The 18780-nt window shown below is 42.1% G+C and overlaps 4 protein-coding genes across 32 annotated transcripts in view; all 4 read right to left on the bottom strand.

Annotated features, from left to right (window-relative positions):
• Nucleotides 1-18780, bottom strand: part of LOC140354591 (protocadherin gamma-A10-like) — a 207975-nt gene that overhangs the window by 60241 nt on the left and 128954 nt on the right. For 2 of the 29 annotated variants that reach the window (XM_072439672.1, XM_072439690.1), the window contains exon 1: nt 15666-18122. The exons of the other annotated variants lie outside the window; for them this stretch is intronic. In XM_072439672.1, coding sequence (XP_072295773.1) covers nt 15666-18035 — 2370 coding nt within the window. In that variant the 5' untranslated portion in view covers nt 18036-18122. Of the gene's footprint in view, nt 1-15665; nt 18123-18780 lie in introns of those variants that run through there. 29 annotated transcript variants of the gene reach the window in all.
• On the bottom strand, nt 6579-9094 carry LOC140348211 (protocadherin beta-16-like). The gene has a single exon (XM_072434283.1). The coding sequence runs from the start codon at nt 9012-9014 to the stop codon at nt 6579-6581; it is 2436 nt and encodes an 811-aa protein (XP_072290384.1). The 5' UTR covers nt 9015-9094.
• On the bottom strand, nt 9405-11955 carry LOC140348198 (protocadherin beta-16-like). Its single transcript, XM_072434276.1, has one exon. It carries the CDS (start codon nt 11859-11861, stop codon nt 9405-9407), a length of 2457 nt encoding a protein of 818 aa, XP_072290377.1. The 5' UTR covers nt 11862-11955.
• Nucleotides 12396-14848, bottom strand: LOC140348185 (protocadherin gamma-A10-like). The gene has a single exon (XM_072434267.1). It carries the CDS (start codon nt 14832-14834, stop codon nt 12396-12398), a length of 2439 nt encoding a protein of 812 aa, XP_072290368.1. The 5' UTR covers nt 14835-14848.

Here is an 18780-nt window from a genome sequence, read left to right as displayed (position 1 = left end):
TGAAACAACTTGAGAGATAAAAACTTTTAGAGGAGAGACTGGTTCGTCCAGGATGCTCTTCTCACTCTGGATCCGCTGCATCGTCCCTGTTGCACTGGGATCCATTATCAGCACGTTCTGACTACCAGCTCCGCCAAACTTACAGTCACTCTTTCTGGAGTCTGTGGTCCTGCAGGTGTCGTAATTGTACACGTGTGGGAGAGTCCCTGAGCCCAGAGTGTCTGAGTAACGTGGAGGATAATATGGGATCACTGGCAGATTGGAGTGATACAGGATGCGAGACTGTCTCCATCTGTAGATTTTCACTGATAAAATGACCACTACACACGTGATGAACAGAAAGGAGACTTGCCACCTCCTTGTTCTTAATAATCAATAATCATTCTCCAGAGTGGAAACAGCAGTCAAATAATCCACACTTTATAAAACAAGTCAGAATCCCAAATCCCAGAGAAACAAAAGTGAATTACGACTTATTTAATGAGAAAGTGTTACGTTAGACATTCTGCAGCAGTCTATCGTTTTGTAGTCACCAATGTGGTTCGGGGGAAAAAATACAGACAACCGTCGTCTCTTTGGTCTGAGGGAAAAAGCAACACTACTGACCATTTATTGCGCATGCTCATTACAACACAACAACACATTCACTGATCACGCAGGTAACACATGGCTTTGCTCCATCTGCAAGTATGCTCAACACTCCCACTCAAAGACATGTGTATAGTTCTCATATAGTAAACAAAAATATATAACCCCAAAATAAAACACTTGGCATACTGGCAAAGTTCTAAACATTTCAAAACAACTTTAAAATAAAACATTTGGTATATTAGCAATGTTCAACATTACTTCCCAAACAAATATCCCTTAAAACTTTCAAACTTAGCTTTTGTCAAAGGCTTGGTAAGGACATCAGCTACCATGTTTGCAGTAGGGCAATATTCTATACATATTTTACCTTCTGCGTGTGCAGACCGTACAAAATGGTACTTTATGTCTATATGTTTGCTTCTCTGTCTGCAAACTGGGTTCTTTGATAAAGCTATCGCCCCCTGGTTGTCCTCAAATATCTTGACTGGTGTATGCTGGTTACAACTATCTATTCCTCCAAGTAGTTGTACAAGATACATACTTTCTTGAGTAGTGGCTGCTAGCGCCATATACTCAGCTTCGCATGTGGATAATGCTACCGTTTGCTGTTTTCTGCTCTTCCATGATATAACTGGACCATTCTCAGTTAAGCTGAAACAGTATCCAGTTGTGCTCCTCCTGTCATCCATATCGGCTGCCCAATCAGCATCACTGTATCCCTCCAGCTGTAATGGGCTTTCCTCACATTTCTGGTAGTGTAGTTCTTGATCCATAGTACCCTTAAAGTACCTCAGTATGTGTTTCGCTGTAGCCCAATGCTGTTGCTTTGGTTCTGCTAGGTATTGAGATAGTTTACTAACAGCCCAGCTCAGGTCAGGTCTTGTACATGTCATAATGTATATCAAGCTACCTACTATCTCTCTGTATCCTGTTGAATCAATAACTTCACCCTCACTGTCAAAGTTTAACTTTTGCTCACATGGGGTGGATCTCGGTTTGCATTCGGACATTCCAAATTTCGCTAATATCTTCTCTATGTGTCTCTTTTGGGTCATTTTGATTTCTCCATCACTCTGTCTGAAATCTATACCCAGGAAGTATTTAAGTGGACCCATATCCTTCATCTTAAATCTTCTCTTCAACATTTCCTTCACATCACAGAGTAAGGTGTTGTTACTCGCTGCTATGATTAAATCATCCACCCATACTAACAAAATCACTTTCTCATTCTCAGATTTTCTGCTGTAGACACAATGATCAGCATCATTTTGTACAAAACCGTTCTCTGTAAGGTGATCATGTAGTAACATATTCCAGTTACGCCCGGACTGTTTTAAACCATACAATGACTTGTTGAGTTTACACACTAAGTGTTCCCCTGTCTTTGATTTGATTTCAAAACCTTCCGGCTGTTCCATATATACCTCACAGTCCATTGGAGCATGGAGGTAAGCAGTCTTCACATCCATTTGGTGTAAAATAAGATCCTCCTGTACAGCCACCTGCATTAATGCTCGTACAGAGGTCATGTTGGCTGTTGGTGAAAAAGTCTCTGTATAGTCAATTCCTTCCACTTGACCATAGCCCTTTGCAACATATCTGGCTTTACAAGTCTCAGATCCATCTGGGCTCTCTTTCACTGCATATACCCAGCGACCTCCCACTGCTTGCTTGCCTCTTGGCAGTGGGGTCAGAGTGAAAGTTTCATTCTCTGTCAAAGAGTTCATCTCCTCTTTCATCGCATCAGCCCACATTTTTGACTTTTTAGAGTCCATTGCCTCTCTAAGTGTTTTAGGAACATCATAAGCTACTCTGTAGAAATAATCTACATTCTCACTTTCGTCATTGTTACACTCAACTTTACACTGGTACTCCTTAAAGTATTCTGGAGCCTTTCTCTGTCTTGTAGGGTATCTCCTTTCTCCATCTTCTTTCTGAGTACTATCTGTCTGGGTCGGACCTGTCTCAGCAGCCTCTTCAACAATGGACCCTTTACTCTCTTCAGGCTGTCTCTGTCTCTGACCCTGGTTGACTCTCTTCTGAGGTGTTTTTACATAACTCTCAATGTCTTCCCCCATGTCACAATCTGTCTGGGTCTGGTTATCTGTGCCACCTTTGGTGATACATTTTACCAGCCTATGTTTTAGGACTTTTCCTGTCTCAGGATAAAACACATTATATGCTGGACTATATTTGTCATAGCCTACAAGGATCCCCTTGTTGCATCTAGAGTCTAGCTTTTTCTTATCCTGCTTGTAAACATAGCATTCAGAGCCAAATATCTGCATGTTGGATAGGTTAGGTGTTTTTCCTGTAAAAACACGGTAAGGTGTCTGCTCTAGCCGCTTACTGTAGCACCTGTTGCGGATTTGGGCTGCTGTTTGTACAGCATATGTCCATAATTGCTTTGGGAGGTTACTCTCCAATAGCATGCATCGTGACATCTCAAATAAGGTTCTCCACCCTCTTTCGGCAGTCCCATTCTGATGAGGTGAGTAGGGTGCACTCTTCTCGTGCCTTATCCCATTACTCCTAAGTAGACATTGAAACTCTTGTCCGGTAAACTCTGTGCCGTTATCTGACCTTATGCACTTTACCTTTCCATATGGGGCTACATCCGCTATGAATTTTTCTGTAGCTTTTGTCGTGTCACTTTTTGTTTTAATGAAGTATGGAAATATCATCCCACTGCAATCATCAGTAAATGCTATTGCATATCTGTACCCATCTTTATCTGCTGGTTCTATAGGACCGCATAGGTCTGTGTGTACAAGCTCTAACACAGCTGTGGCTTTAGAGTCTGCCTGTCGGTTTCTGCTTTGTGTGAATTTGCCCTGTGTGCATATTTCACATTTTTGGTTGGATTTGTCATGTTTCCCTTTTATAGACATTCCTTCAACCACCTTTTCTAATTTTGCAACATCATCAAAATTGCAATGACCAAGTATCCTATGCCACGTTTGAATGTCATGACACCCATATACTTCATCAACATTTTCATCTTCTACTGTGCTAAGGTAATACAGCCTACCATACACGTCCATTTTGAATTTGGTACCATCCTTGTGGACCAGGCAGTCATTACCGTCCTTAAAGTGGACCTCAGCTCCGTTGGCCGTCGCTGCTTTAACTGAAAAGATGTCCTGTGGAAACGATGGGATGTAGAGTGCCTGTTTGAGAATCGTTTTCACTCTTCGTCCCTCGCTGTCCAACAAGTAGATTTCAGCATCTCCCCTCATTTTCGCCATCCCGCTCACCTTGGATCCGTCGGCAAGCTCGATCATGTGGTCCTCAGGTCTGAAGCTCTTGTCAACTGTTTTGAACTTTGTGGCGTTGTTGATCATGTGTGTTGTGGCGCCGCAGTCGACCATGAGACCTTTCTTGTTTCCTCTTTGTGTAGAGCAGTCACTCATCTTGAAGAAACAAAAAGATGTAGGCTCTGCCTCCGTCTCTCCATCAACTTTCTTCACATGGTCACGGCCTCGTCCTCGATATTGTCCCCTTCCGCGCTGTGTTGTGTCCCATTTTCGTTCCTCTTTTCTCAACTGGTATCCGTCCGGACATGTCCTGGCCATGTGTCCCTTTTTACCGCACGTGTAACATTCAACATCAGCCAGGACCATTTTCTTTCCTCTTCCTCTTCCTCGTGACCTTGTTGCCCAACTAGTCTTCATCACGTTGTCTTCATCAGCATTCACGTCACTCTTCCCATATTTTTCAGTACTCTCATAACTTCGCAGTTTCGTTTTAAACTCGCTGAACGTTACAGTGTCATTTGTCTGGGTGATGTGCACGACGAATGGCTTGTATGAATCAGGTAGCCCTTTAACTACCATCGCTATCTGAAGCCCATCACTAATGTGCTCTTCTGCTCTTCTCAATGACGTGAATATAGTCTCTGCTCGAATAATATAGTCAGTTACCGTTTCATTGCTGGTCTTATGAAGCGAGGAAAGTTCACAATATAAACTCACAACGCGAGGTTTGTCCTTTCCAGCGTAGTGTTCGCGGAGAATATTCAGCGCTTTTCTTCCGTCTCTTTTCGCGTCTCTCATTACCAATGACAAGCTCTTGTTGTCCAGACATTGCACTAGCTCTGCATATGCCTCGCCGTTCTTCGTCTCATCTTCCGCCCAAGCATCTTCGTCCTCCTCATCTATCTCCGGGTCTTCCGAGATAACTCCTCTGAGGCCGCGTAACTCCATATGCGCGAGGAACCTCGTTTCCCACAGCTCGTAACTTTTCTCTTCGCCGTCGAATAAAAGTCTGAACCACTTTTGGCCTACTTGACTGGGCCCATAACCTGTTACGTTAGACATTCTGCAGCAGTCTATCGTTTTGTAGTCACCAATGTGGTTCGGGGGAAAAAATACAGACAACCGTCGTCTCTTTGGTCTGAGGGAAAAAGCAACACTACTGACCATTTATTGCGCATGCTCATTACAACACAACAACACATTCACTGATCACGCAGGTAACACATGGCTTTGCTCCATCTGCAAGTATGCTCAACAGATAGAGGTTTTCTTCAGTGCTCCAGTACTTTAGTTTCGATCTGGTTGACTACTCTGATGTGATGAAGGGGATGCACTAGTAAAAATACCGGACCACAAATCTCTGTGATGCTGGTGAACAGCGGCCCAGTGAGTTCACAGTATGAAACTGAAATAACTAAAGAAACCACCTTTAAACATTTGTGTGTAAACTATTCTTATTCAGGGTTTTTGAATTGCTTTGACACTAATGTCCACATTTTGGCACAAATTCCAAAGCTTTTCACTTAGCTATCAAACAATACTTATTTTAGGCATCGCCTTTTACCCATTTTTAAGCCTCAACTCTCAAAACAAAAATATAAAACAATTTTTGCAGAACCTAAAGCACAATGATTAACTATTTAAAGACGGACCACAACTGTTACATGTTCTTTGCACGTTCTACACTCTGTCCACCAAAATTCTGACCAACCTGATCCAGGTCCATTGACAAAAGACACAGAACACACAACAGTCACCAGGTGAAGGCATTTCAGAGTCAAATTATAGAAGGAGTAGAAAGCACAACATAAAGGCTTCGATAGTGAAAACACGTCTGAACAAGGTTTATATTCAAATACTTTGTTTTCCTAGTCAGAAACAGTTCTGAAATCAGAGGCCAAAATGTAAATATTATTTTGTTATCCATAATTTGTGTAATATAGTATATGTATTTGCAGCATAAACCTCACTCTCAAACCAACAGAAACAGTGTGATGCAGCTTTATGTCTCTAACTCCCTCAAACACAATTCTAAAAGTGTCTGTATGATGGTGAGATACATTCATGAATGTGATTATATTGTAACTTAAACACAGTTTTCTTTTTACAAGAGTGTTTTAGGTTTTGTTTACACAATTAGATTCTTTAAACATTCTGAACCGTTATAACAGATATTGCTTAAAGGTGTATTCTTTACTGTGACGATACTATGTTTTAGTTTATGGACGGTGCTGGGATGAAATCTTATAGAATATATATCTTTGCAGTGTAAAAAAAATTGCAAGTGTTCTTCCCAATCCTGTATGAATATCATGGTAAGGTTTCATCTGGACAATGTATTAAGATTTAATTAAAAAAATATTTTCCAGTCCATCCAGATGATTCCCTTTTGGGCTTTTTTCTTGTAACTATTGTATATTGTCTATTGTATGTAATATTCTATCTTTGTGTTTTGTGTTTTGGTCCACCTTGAAAAGCAAATGTTTAAGCTCAAATGGATTTGCACAAATATATTTCAAATTAGTAGTAGTAGTCGTAGTCCAGTATTATTATTATTATTATTATTATTATTATTATTATTATTATTATTATCATGTTTTTTTACTACCAATATTGCAGGGATGAACTTTATTCAAATATCAATAAAATTATGATTAGCAAAAGCAAGTTAAAAAAAAAATGCTGTGGATCTTTCGCTGTCTGAGGTGCTGAAAGGGACAGTAGAAACACCTACGCAATAAAAACTGAGCATTGCTTTGAAAGAAACATATGAGGGATGCAAACCTCTAGAGGAGAGTCTGGTTCGTCCAGGATGTTCTTCTCACTCTGGATCCGCTGCATCGTCCCTCTTGCACTGGGATCCATTATCAGCACGTTCTGACTACCAGCTCCGCCAAACTTACAGTCACTCTTTCTGGAGTCTGTGGTCCTGCACGTGTCGTAATTGTACACGTGTGGGAGAGTCCCTGAGCCCAGAGTGTCTGAGTAACGTGGAGGATAATATGGGATCACTGGCAGATTGGAGTGATATAGGACGCGAGACTGTCTCCATCTGTAGATTTTCACTGATATAATGACCACTACACACGTGATGAACAGAAAGGAGACTACAGCCAGAGCCAGCACTAAGTAAAAAGTCAGGTTGTCATTGTACTCCTTGTCGTGCGTAAAGTCAGTGAACTCAGACAGAACTTCAGGAAAGCTGTCCGCCACCGCCACGTTAACAATGACTGTAGCTGAACGAGAGGGCTGCCCGTTGTCCTCCACTATAACAGACAGTCTCTGTTTGACTGCATCTTTATCAGTCACTTGGCGGATAGTTCTTATTTCTCCATTCTGTGAGCCCACTTCAAACAGCGCCCTGTCTGCGGCTTTCTGCAGTTTATAGGAGAGCCAGGCATTCTGTCCAGAGTCCACATCCACAGCCACCACTTTAGTGACCAGATAGCCCACATCTGCTGAACGAGGCACCATCTCAGGCACCAGAGAGCCCCCAGTCTGGACTGGGTACAGCACCTGAGGGGTGTTGTCGTTCTGGTCCTGGACCAGGATTTTCACAGTCACATTGCTGCTGAGAGGAGGAGAGCCTCCGTCCTGCGCTTTGACGCACAACTGGAAATCCTTGATCTGCTCGTAGTCAAAGGAGCGCACAGCGTGGATGACTCCTTTATCTGCACTCACGGACACATATGAGGAGACCGGCACTCCGTTAACAGAGGAGTCCTCCAGTATGTAAGAGACACGCGCATTCTGGTTCCAGTCCGCGTCTGTGGCTTTCACTGTGAATATAGAGAGGCCCGGGCTGTTGTTTTCTACAATGTAGGCCTCATACGAGCTCCTGTCAAAGACAGGCGCGTTGTCATTCACATCAGAGATGTGTAAGGTGAGAGTGACGCTGCTGGAGAGGGAGGGCACGCCCTCATCTGAACACGTGACCGTGATGTTATACTGAGAGTCTCTCTCTCTGTCTAATTCACTGTCGGTGATAATATTATATAAATTATTAGCTGAAGATGAAATAATAAAAGGAATATGCTTATTAATCACACAATGGACTTTACCATTTTCTTCTGAATCTGGGTCATTTACATTTATTACAGCTACCACTGTCTCAGATGGAGAATTTTCTGCTATTAATTCGGATGTCGAAATTACATTAATTATGGGTCTGTTGTCATTTATGTCGCCTACTTCAATAATAACTTTGCTAGAATCAGAAAGACCTCCTCGATCAGTTGCTTCTATATCAATTTCATATATTTTAGCCTTTTCGTAGTCAGTTGGTCCATTGAGAAGAATTTTTCCTTCTTCTGTAATTATGAAGAGTTTTGATGCACTTGTCATGCTGTTTCCGATGACATAACTAACCTCTCCATTGCTGCCTTTGTCTGCGTCGCTGGCGCTGACCTGCGTTATGAGCGTCCCCTTCACAGCGTTTTCTTTAATACTCGCTTTGTAAATGGATTGGGTAAAAACAGGAGCATTATCATTGGCATCTAACACTGTAATGTGAATAATCATAGTCCCTGACCGCTGTGGCTCTCCTCCATCTACCGCTGTCAACAGTAAGGAAACAATCTCCTCTTTCTCTCTGTCAAGGGGCTTTTGCAAAATCATCTCCACCTTTTTGCCTCCGTCTGATTGGTCATGCAATTTGAGTATAAAATTATCACTGGGCTTTAGAGTATAACTCTGCAGACCATTGCGTCCTATATCAGGATCTATTGCCTTTTCCAGCATAAATTTAGAGCCAATAGCAGCTATTTCACTGATCTCAAACCGTCTTTCTTGTTTATTAAATAATGGAGGATTGTCGTTTATATCTGTAACTTCAACATTGATGGGAAATACTTCAATTGGATTTTCTAAAACAATCCGAAAATGTAGAGCACACGGTGTCGTTTGTCCACAAAGGGCCTCGCGGTCTATTTTCTCTTTAATAACGAGGACGCCTCTCTCCTTGTTAAACTGAATGTATTCCTCACTTTCCCCTGTGTGAATACGAGCTTTACGCAACTGCAGCCGCTTAACATCGAGCCCTAAATCATGAGCAATATTACCGACCAACGAGCCTCTGGCCATTTCTTCTGGAATAGAATAACTGATCTGTCCCAGCGCACATCCGACAAAAGCCAGCGAGAAACACAGCAGTACTTGCCGTCCCATTGTCCTTAAGAATGATTCTCCAGAGCGCAAACTGCAGTCAAATAATCCACTTTACAAAACACGTCAGAATCCAAAAGGAAAAAAGGCTAATTCCAACTTCATTTATGGGAACGAGGTCTATATCAGTGCTCCAGCACGTATGCTTCGGTCTGGTTGACTATTCTGATGTGATGACGGGGATGAGCTGGTGAAAATACTGGACTACAAATCTCTGTGGCGCTGGTGAACAGCGGCCCAGTGAGTTCACGGTATGTAACTGCAAGTGTTACAGAAGCCATCTTTAGATAATTTCTCTGTAAATTATTCTTATTGTTTTGTCAGTATTAATACAAAAACAACATAACGAAAAATAATGTAACAATTGATAAAATACTGCTGACTTTTCACTGTCTAAGGTACTAAACAAACAGAAAATAGGCTATAAAATGTGCACTTCTTTGGAATAAACATGTGAGGGTTGCAAACCTCTAGAGGAGAGTCTGGTTCGTCCAGGATGTTCTTCTCACTCTGGATCCGCTGCATCGTCCCTGTTGCACTGGGATCCATTATCAGCACGTTCTGACTACCAGCTCCGCCAAACTTACAGTCACTCTTTCTGGAGTCTGTGGTCCTGCACGTGTCATAATTATGCACGTGCGGGAGAGTCCCTGAGCCCAGAGTGTCTGAGTAACGTGGAGGATAATATGGGATCACTGGCAGATTGGAGTGATACAGGATGCGAGACTGTCTCCATCTGTAGATTTTCACTGATATAATGACCACTACACACGTGATGAACAGAAAGGAGACTACAGCCAGAGCCAGCACTAAGTAAAAAGTCAGGTTGTCATTGTACTCCTTGTCGTGCGTAAAGTCAGTGAACTCAGACAGAACTTCAGGAAAGCTGTCCGCCACCGCCACGTTAACAATGACTGTAGCTGAACGAGAGGGCTGCCCGTTGTCCTCCACTATAACAGACAGTCTCTGTTTGACTGCATCTTTATCAGTCACTTGGCGGATAGTTCTTATTTCTCCATTCTGTGAGCCCACTTCAAACAGCGCCCTGTCTGCGGCTTTCTGCAGTTTATAGGAGAGCCAGGCATTCTGTCCAGAGTCCACATCCACAGCCACCACTTTAGTGACCAGATAGCCCACATCTGCTGAACGAGGCACCATCTCAGCCACCAGAGAGCCCCCAGTCTGGACTGGGTACAGCACCTGAGGGGTGTTGTCGTTCTGGTCCTGGACCAGGATTTTCACAGTCACATTGCTGCTGAGAGGAGGAGAGCCTCCGTCCTGCGCTTTGACGCACAACTGGAAATCCTTGATCTGCTCGTAGTCAAAGGAGCGCACTGCGTGGATGACTCCGCTATCTGCACTCACGGACACATATGAGGAGACCGGCACTCCGTTAACAGAGGAGTCCTCCAGTATGTAAGAGACACGCGCATTCTGGTTCCAGTCCGCGTCTGTGGCTTTCACTGTGAATATAGAGAGGCCTGGGCTGTTGTTTTCTACAATGTAGGCCTCATACGAGCTCCTGTCAAAGACAGGCGCGTTGTCATTCACATCAGAGATGTGTAAGGTGAGAGTGACGCTGCTGGAGAGAGAGGGCACGCCCTCATCTGAACACGTGACCGTAATGTTATACTGTGAGTCTCTTTCTCTGTCTAATTCACTGTCGGTGATAATGTTATATAAATTATTAGCAGAAGATAAAATTGTAAAAGGAATGTGCATATTAATTTTACAATTAACTTTACCATTTTCGTCTGAATCCGGGTCATTTACATTTATTACAGCTACCACTGTCTCAGATGGGGAATTTTCTACTATTAATTCGGATGTTGAAATTACAGTAATTACGGGACTATTGTCATTTATGTCGCCTACTTCAATAATCACTTTACTAGAATCAGAAAGACCTCCTCGGTCTGTTGCCTCTATGTTAATTTCATATATTTTGGTCTTTTCAAAATCTATTGGTTCATTCAGTAATAAGTTTCCTTCGTGTGTTATTTTGAATACATTTGAAGAGCTCCTCCTCCGGTTCCCGATGACATAACTAACCTCTCCATTGCTGCCTTTGTCTGCGTCGCTGGCGCTGACCTGCGTTATGAGCGTCCCCTTCACAGCGTTTTCTTTAATACTCGCTTTGTAAATGGATTGGGTAAAAACAGGAGCATTATCATTGGCATCTAACACTGTAATGTGAATAATCATAGTCCCTGACCGCTGTGGCTCTCCTCCATCTACCGCTGTCAACAGTAAGGAAACAATCTCCTCTTTCTCTCTGTCAAGGGGCTTTTGCAAAATCATCTCCACCTTTTTACCTCCGTCTGATTGGTCATGCAGTTTGAGGATAAAATTATCACTGGGCTTTAGAGTATAACTCTGCAGACCATTGCGTCCTATATCAGGATCTATAGCTGTTTCCAGCATAAATTTAGAGCCAACTACAGCGGATTCACTGATTTCAAATCGTCTTTCTTCTTCATCAAATAATGGAGGATTGTCGTTAATATCTGTAACTTCAACATTGATGGGAAATACTTCGATTGGATTTTCTAAAACAACCCGAAAATGTAGAGCACACGGTGTCGTTTGTCCACAAAGGGCCTCGCGGTCTATTTTCTCTTTAATAACGAGGACACCTCTCTCCTTGTTAAACTGAATGTATTCCTCACTTTCCCCTGTGTGAATACGAGCTTTACGCAACTGCAGCCGCTTAACATCGAGCCCTAAATCATGAGCAATATTACCGACCAACGAGCCTCTGGCCATTTCTTCTGGAATAGAATAACTGATCTGTCCCAGCGCACATCCGACAAAAGCCAGCGAGAAACACAGCAGTACTTGCCGTCCCATTGTCCTTAAGAATGATTCTCCAGAGCGCAAACTGCAGTCAAATAATCCACTTTACAAAATACGTCAGAATCCAAAAGCCAAAAGGAAAAAAGGCTAATTCCAACTTCATTTATGGGAACGAGGTCTATATCAGTGCTCCAGCACGTATGCTTCGGTCTGGTTTACTATCGTGATGTGATGAAGGGGATGAGCTGGTGAAAATACTGGACTATAACTCTCTGTGGCGCTGGTGAACAGCGGCCCAGTGAGTTCAGAGTATGTAACTGCAAGTGTTACAGAAGGCAGTTTTAGACGTTTGTCTGTAAGTTTATAATAATAATAAAAATAATAATAATTATTATTATTATTATTGTTATTATTATCATTATTATTATTATCATTATCATTATTATTACATTATATTATTATTGAAAAAACAAATATGTACATTACAACAATACAAGTTAACAACAGCGAATGTCTGGATCTTTTGCTGTCCGAGGTACTGAAACGGACAATAGACAAACCTCCACACACTAAAAATCAACACTGATTTCAAAGAAACGTATGAGAGAAGCAAACCTCTAGAGGAGAGTCTGGTTCGTCCAGGATGTTCTTCTCACTCTGGATCCGCTGCATTGTCCCTGTTGCACTGGGATCCATTATCAGCACGTTCTGACTACCAGCTCTGCCAAACTTACAGTCACTCTTTCTGGAGTCTGTGGTCCTGCAAGTGTCGTAATTGTACACGTGTGGGAGAGTCCCTGAGCCCAGAGTGTCTGAGTAACGTGGAGGATAATATGGGATCACTGGCAGATTGGAGTGATACAGGATGCGAGACTGTCTCCATCTGTAGATTTTCACTGATATAATGACCACTACACACGTGATGAACAGAAAGGAGACTACAGCCAGAGCCAGCACTAAGTAAAAAGTCAGGTTGTCATTGTACTCCTTGTCGTGCGTAAAGTCAGTGAACTCAGAGAGAACTTCAGGAAAGCTGTCCGCCACCGCCACGTTAACAATGACTGTAGCTGAACGAGAGGGCTGCCCGTTGTCCTCCACTATAACAGACAGTCTCTGTTTGACTGCATCTTTATCAGTCACTTGGCGGATAGTTCTTATTTCTCCATTCTGTGAGCCCACTTCAAACAGCGCCCTGTCTGCAGCTTTCTGCAGTTTATAGGAGAGCCAGGCATTCTGTCCAGAGTCCACATCCACAGCCACCACTTTAGTGACCAGATAGCCCACATCTGCTGAACGAGGCACCATCTCAGCCACCAGAGAGCCCCCAGTCTGGACTGGGTACAGCACCTGAGGGGCGTTGTCGTTCTGGTCCTGGACCAGGATCTTAACTGAGACCACTGAGCTCAGAGGAGGAGAACCAGCATCACGAGCTGTAATGTTAAATCCAAACTTTTTTATTTGCTCATAATCGAACGATTTTGCTGCAGAAATCAGGCCACTTTCTGCATTTACAGAGACAAAAGAAGATAGAGATGCACCATTAATGTACATTTCTTCCAGGAAGTATGAGATACGAGCATTTTGACCCCAGTCTGCATCAGTTGCATGAACAGTAAATATAGAAAATAACGGTGAGTTATTCTCCGGTATTGTCCAAATATATTCTGGCTCTTCAAACCTTGGGGAATTGTCATTGATGTCAGAAACTTTTAACTGAATTGTTTTCTGGTTTGAAAGTGGTGGTGAGCCTTGGTCAGTCACCGTTAGAGTAATATTATATTCTGAGACACTTTCTCTGTCTAATTCTTCTTCTGTTACTATTGTATAGTAACCAGATAATGAAGACTCAATTTTAAAAGGCAAATCAGAATTAATAGAACATTCAACTATACCATTTCTCTCTGAGTCGTCGTCATGGACATTAATGACAGCTAAAGTTGTGCCCAGAGGTGCATCTTCAGAGATTGTGTTCGAAAATGACATGAGCTGAATAACAGGAGAGTTATCATTCACGTCAATTATTTGGATAAAAACTTTGCACGTATCTGAATGACTTCCGTGATCACTGGCTCTAACGTTTAGTTGATGGGACTTTAATTTTTCATAGTCTAATTTACTTGTAACTGTAATTTCCCCTGTTTTAGCATTTACATCAAACAACTGCTTGTCCTCTTTAGAGACGCGAGAAAACGAATAAGTAACTTCACCATTGACTCCTTTATCTGCGTCATTTGCGCTGACGGTGGTGACCACAGTTCCTATTGCAGAGTTTTCTTGAACCTCAGCTTTATACACTTGTTTACTACAGACTGGTGCATTGTCGTTCGCGTCTAATACAGTGATGTGAATACGCGCTGTTCCTGATCTCTGAGGCGCGCCTCCATCTGAAGCGACCAAGATCAGACTATGCTCCTCATTTTTCTCTCGATCTAGCGGTGTTTCCAAAACCATCTCCACTATCTGACTCCCGTCTGACTGTGTCTGCATTTCGAGTTTAAAATTACCAGATGATTTGAACATGTATTTTTGAATATCATTAACACCCACATCAGGATCATCAGCTGTCTCCAGCGAATAACGAGTCCCTGGTGCGGCAGTTTCAGCAATTTTTAAAACAATTTCTTCTTTCGGAAAAACTGGAGCATTGTCATTTACATCTGTTACCTCCACAGTGACACGATACAGCTGAATTGGATTCGCCAGAATCATCTCAAAACTGAAGCTGCAGGGCGTTGTTTTCTTACACAGCTCCTCTCTGTCGATTCGCTCTTTGACAACAAGGATGCCTCTGTCTCGATTTAAATCAACATATTGTCGATTTCCTTTTGTCACAATTCGAGCGTTTCCTGAGACAAGTCTTTTAACATCTATTCCCAAATCCCTCGCAATATTTCCAACAAAAGACCCCTCCGGCTGCTCTTCTGGAATGGAGTAACGCGCCTGTCCAGACACGGACTTCAGCGCAAACAGACAAAGAAACAGAGCGAGCCACTGCGCTCCGTGATCGAGTCTCCTGAACGAAGCCATGTGAAATATATCCAGACAAAAAACATATGTATAATCCGTGTAAAATGAGAGAAGAGAATGGTGATCAACTGTATAAAAAGCCACAGTGAATCCTCGCAGCAGAAAATGACTGTCCTCTCTAAAGCAAATGTAGAATGTAGAATAAGTGGAGGAACATGACACACAATTACAACAACAGTCAACAGCGGCACTCAGAGTCCTGACGGGGTAATGTACCGGGCCAAACGTTACTTCAATACTGATATATTTCTAATAAAACAACAACGAAAATTGTATTTATAAATCAGTGTTGTATGAGAAAAAAACACATGAATTTGTCAAAAACTGTACATAGTACAGGCATATAGGCATTATAAATGAGGTCAATATAAAAAACAAAAAAACAAACAAATACAGTAACATTGTTTTTTAACTGCTAAAGGTTTTAATTGGTTGAATTATATTGTTATTATTCATATTAATATTATCAATTGTGATTTTATTATTACTATTTTACATGACCCTGACATGTTAAAAAAAAAAAGTATTACATGCTGGTTAAATCTTTCCAATATATTTGTTGGAGCAGTGATTTTTTTTTTAATTCTTTACTTTTTTCTACCTGTTTGCTGAATGGCAGAAAAAAATAATTGTATAAAAAAAAATGCGTTAGCAATTCAATAACATCAACAAGTAGGAATTCACAAACCTTACAATAATAATGATCATAAAATAATACTAACGTCCTGTGTTCTGGGGCTTACACATTTCACTGATCCAGCTTTCAGCACCATAGACAGCGTTAAGGAACTACACTGAAATTGTCATATAATATTGTGTTGAATTACTCACCAGTGTTGACATATTGGAGCCTGCAGGCTGTTTCTCTAATTGTTGAGCTTCAGAATGAGTTCCATCAATGTCGAGTAAACTTTGACTCATCGGCTGCATGTATTTAATGTCACTCTTTCTGGAGTCTGTGGTCCTGCACGTGTCATAATTGTACACGTGTGGGAGAGTCCCTGTGCCCAGAGTGTCTGAGTAACGTGGAGGATAATAGGGGATCACTGGCAGATTGGAGTGATACAGGATGCGAGACTGTCTCCATCTGTAGATTTTCACTGATATAATGACCACTACACACGTGATGAACAGAAAGGAGACTACAGCCAGAGCCAGCACTAAGTAAAAAGTCAGGTTGTCATTGTACTCCTTGTCGTGCGTAAAGTCAGTGAACTCAGAGAGAACTTCAGGAAAGCTGTCCGCCACCGCCACGTTAACAATGACTGTAGCTGAACGAGAGGGCTGCCCGTTGTCCTCCACTATAATAGACAGTCTCTGTTTGACTGCATCTTTATCAGTCACTTGGCGGATAGTTCTTATTTCTCCATTCTGTGAGCCCACTTCAAACAGCGCCCTGTCTGCGGCTTTCTGCAGTTTATAGGAGAGCCAGGCATTCTGTCCAGAGTCCACATCCACAGCCACCACTTTAGTGACCAGATAGCCCACATCTGCTGAACGAGGCACCATCTCAGCCACCAGAGAGCCCCCAGTCTGGACTGGGTACAGCACCTGAGGGGCGTTGTCGTTCTGGTCCTGGACCAGGATTTTCACAGTTACATTGCTGCTGAGAGGAGGAGAGCCTCCGTCCTGCGCTTTGACGCACAACTGGAAATCCTTGATCTGCTCGTAGTCAAAGGAGCGCACTGCGTGGATGACTCCGCTATCTGCACTCACGGACACATATGAGGAGACCGGCACTCCGTTAACAGAGGAGTCCTCCAGTATGTAAGAGACACGCGCATTCTGTTTCCAGTCCGCGTCTGTGGCTTTCACTGTGAATATAGAGAGGCCCGGGCTGTTGTTTTCTACAATGTAGGCCTCATACGAGCTCCTGTCAAAGACAGGCGCGTTGTCATTCACATCAGAGATGTGTAAGGTAAGAGTGACGCTGCTGGAGAGAGAGGGCACGCCCTCATCTGAACACGTGACTGTGATGTTGTATTGAGAGTGTCTTTCTCTGTCTAATTCTCCGTCTGTGATAATATTATATAAATTATTAGCAGAAGATGAGATTATGAAAGGAATATTCTTATTAATGACACAATGGACTTTGCCGTTTTCTTCTGAATCTGGGTCGTTCACATCCATTATTGCCACCACTGTCTCAGTTGGATAATTTTCTCCAATTGAATCTGATTTGGAAATCAGTCTAATAACAGGGCTGTTGTCATTTATATCATTTATTTCAATAATGACTTTCGTAGAATCAGAAAGACCTCCACGGTCTGTTGCTTCTACCCTGATTTCATAAATTTTGGCTTTTTCATAATCAATTGGTCCATTCAGTACGATATTTCCTTCGTGTGTTATTTGAAATAATTTGGAGGACCCCCTCATGCTGTTTCCGATGACATAACTAACCTCTCCATTGCTGCCTTTTTCTGCGTCGCTGGCGCTGACCTGCGTTATGAGCGTCCCCTTCACAGCGTTTTCTTTAATACTCGCTTTGTAAATGGATTGGGTAAAAACAGGAGCATTATCATTAACATCTAACACTGTAATGTGAATAATCATAGTCCCTGACCGCTGTGGCTCTCCTCCATCTACCGCTGTCAACAGTAAGGAAACAATCTCCTCTTTCTCTCTGTCAAGGGGCTTTTGCAAAATCATCTCCACATTTTTGCCTCCGTCTGATTGGTCATGCAGTTTGAGGATAAAATTATCACTGGGCTTTAGAGTATAACTCTGCAGACCATTGCGTCCTATATCAGAATCTATAGCTGTTTCCAGCATAAATTTAGAGCCAACTACAGCGGATTCACTGATTTCAAATCGCCTTTCTTGTTTATCAAATAATGGAGGATTGTCGTTAATATCTGTAACTTCAACACTGATGGGAAATACTTCAAGTGGATTTTCTAAAACAATCCGAAAATGTAGAGCACACGGTGTCGTTTGTCCACAAAGGGCCTCGCGGTCTATTTTCTCTTTAATAACGAGGACGCCTCTCTCCTTGTTAAACTGAATGTATTCCTCACTTTCCCCTGTGTGAATACGAGCTTTACGCAACTGCAGCCGCTTAACATCGAGCCCTAAATCATGAGCAATATTACCGACCAACGAGCCTCTGGCCATTTCTTCTGGAATAGAATAACTGATCTGTCCCAGCGCACATCCGACAAAAGCCAGCGAGAAACACAGCAGTACTTGCCGTCCCATTGTCCTTAAGAATGATTCTCCAGAGCGCAAACTGCAGTCAAATAATCCACAATTTACAAAACACGTTAGAATCCAAAGGGTAAAAGGAAAAAAGGTGGATTCCAATTTATTGTATGAAAGAGGGTCATATCAGTGCTCCACGTACGTTTCGGTTGGGCTGACTATTGTGATGTGATGAAGGGGATGAGCTGGTATAAATACTGGACTATAACTCTCTGTGGCGCTGGTGAACAGCGGCCCAGTGAGTTCAGAGTATGAAACTGCAAGTGTTAAAGAAGCAGTTTTAGACATTTGTCCGTAATATGTTATTATTATTATTAATTATTGTTTTTTTTTTTTTATAAATCAAGCATATTCAAACATCTCAACGGTTTAAGTCAACATTAGCGAATAGAAAATAAAACATGTATTTTTACTTTTTGATTCACATTTAATTAACCAGGTTAAAAAAATAAGAAATCTTTTTAAATACTATCTGCTCAAAGTGAAATGCTGCACTTCTCATAAAATAGGCAAACTTTAGCAAAACGTTTAGTTTGTGTTTATTTTAAATTTTGTTTTGATTATTATTAATCAAAAACCGCTGCCCAGAAACCAGCTCACACAGCTTTTGCTCTGTTTGAAAAGAGCTCCATTCCCTAATTCAGTCTTAAAACAACACAGAAAGAATGCACCGTGAACACAGGGAATAGACTTGCACGAGGGAACATGTAGGTGCACAAACACAATGGTGTTGCACATCAGA

The sequence above is a fragment of the Eucyclogobius newberryi genome, unplaced genomic scaffold (genome assembly GCF_026437365.1).
Source record: "Eucyclogobius newberryi isolate DKJ021-1_F unplaced genomic scaffold, fEucNew1.0.hap1 SCAF_11, whole genome shotgun sequence".
Classification (NCBI taxonomy): Eukaryota; Metazoa; Chordata; class Actinopteri; order Gobiiformes; family Gobiidae; genus Eucyclogobius; species Eucyclogobius newberryi.
This window is presented reverse-complemented; position numbering and strand designations above follow the sequence as displayed.

Bases quoted from the DNA above. Each gene is read 5' to 3' on its own strand.
- LOC140348211 (XM_072434283.1), bottom strand. From the start codon at position 9,014: ATGGGACGGCAAGTACTGCTGTGTTTCTCGCTGGCTTTTGTCGGATGT.
- LOC140348198 (XM_072434276.1), bottom strand. From the start codon at position 11,861: ATGGGACGGCAAGTACTGCTGTGTTTCTCGCTGGCTTTTGTCGGATGT.
- LOC140348185 (XM_072434267.1), bottom strand. From the start codon at position 14,834: ATGGCTTCGTTCAGGAGACTCGATCACGGAGCGCAGTGGCTCGCTCTG.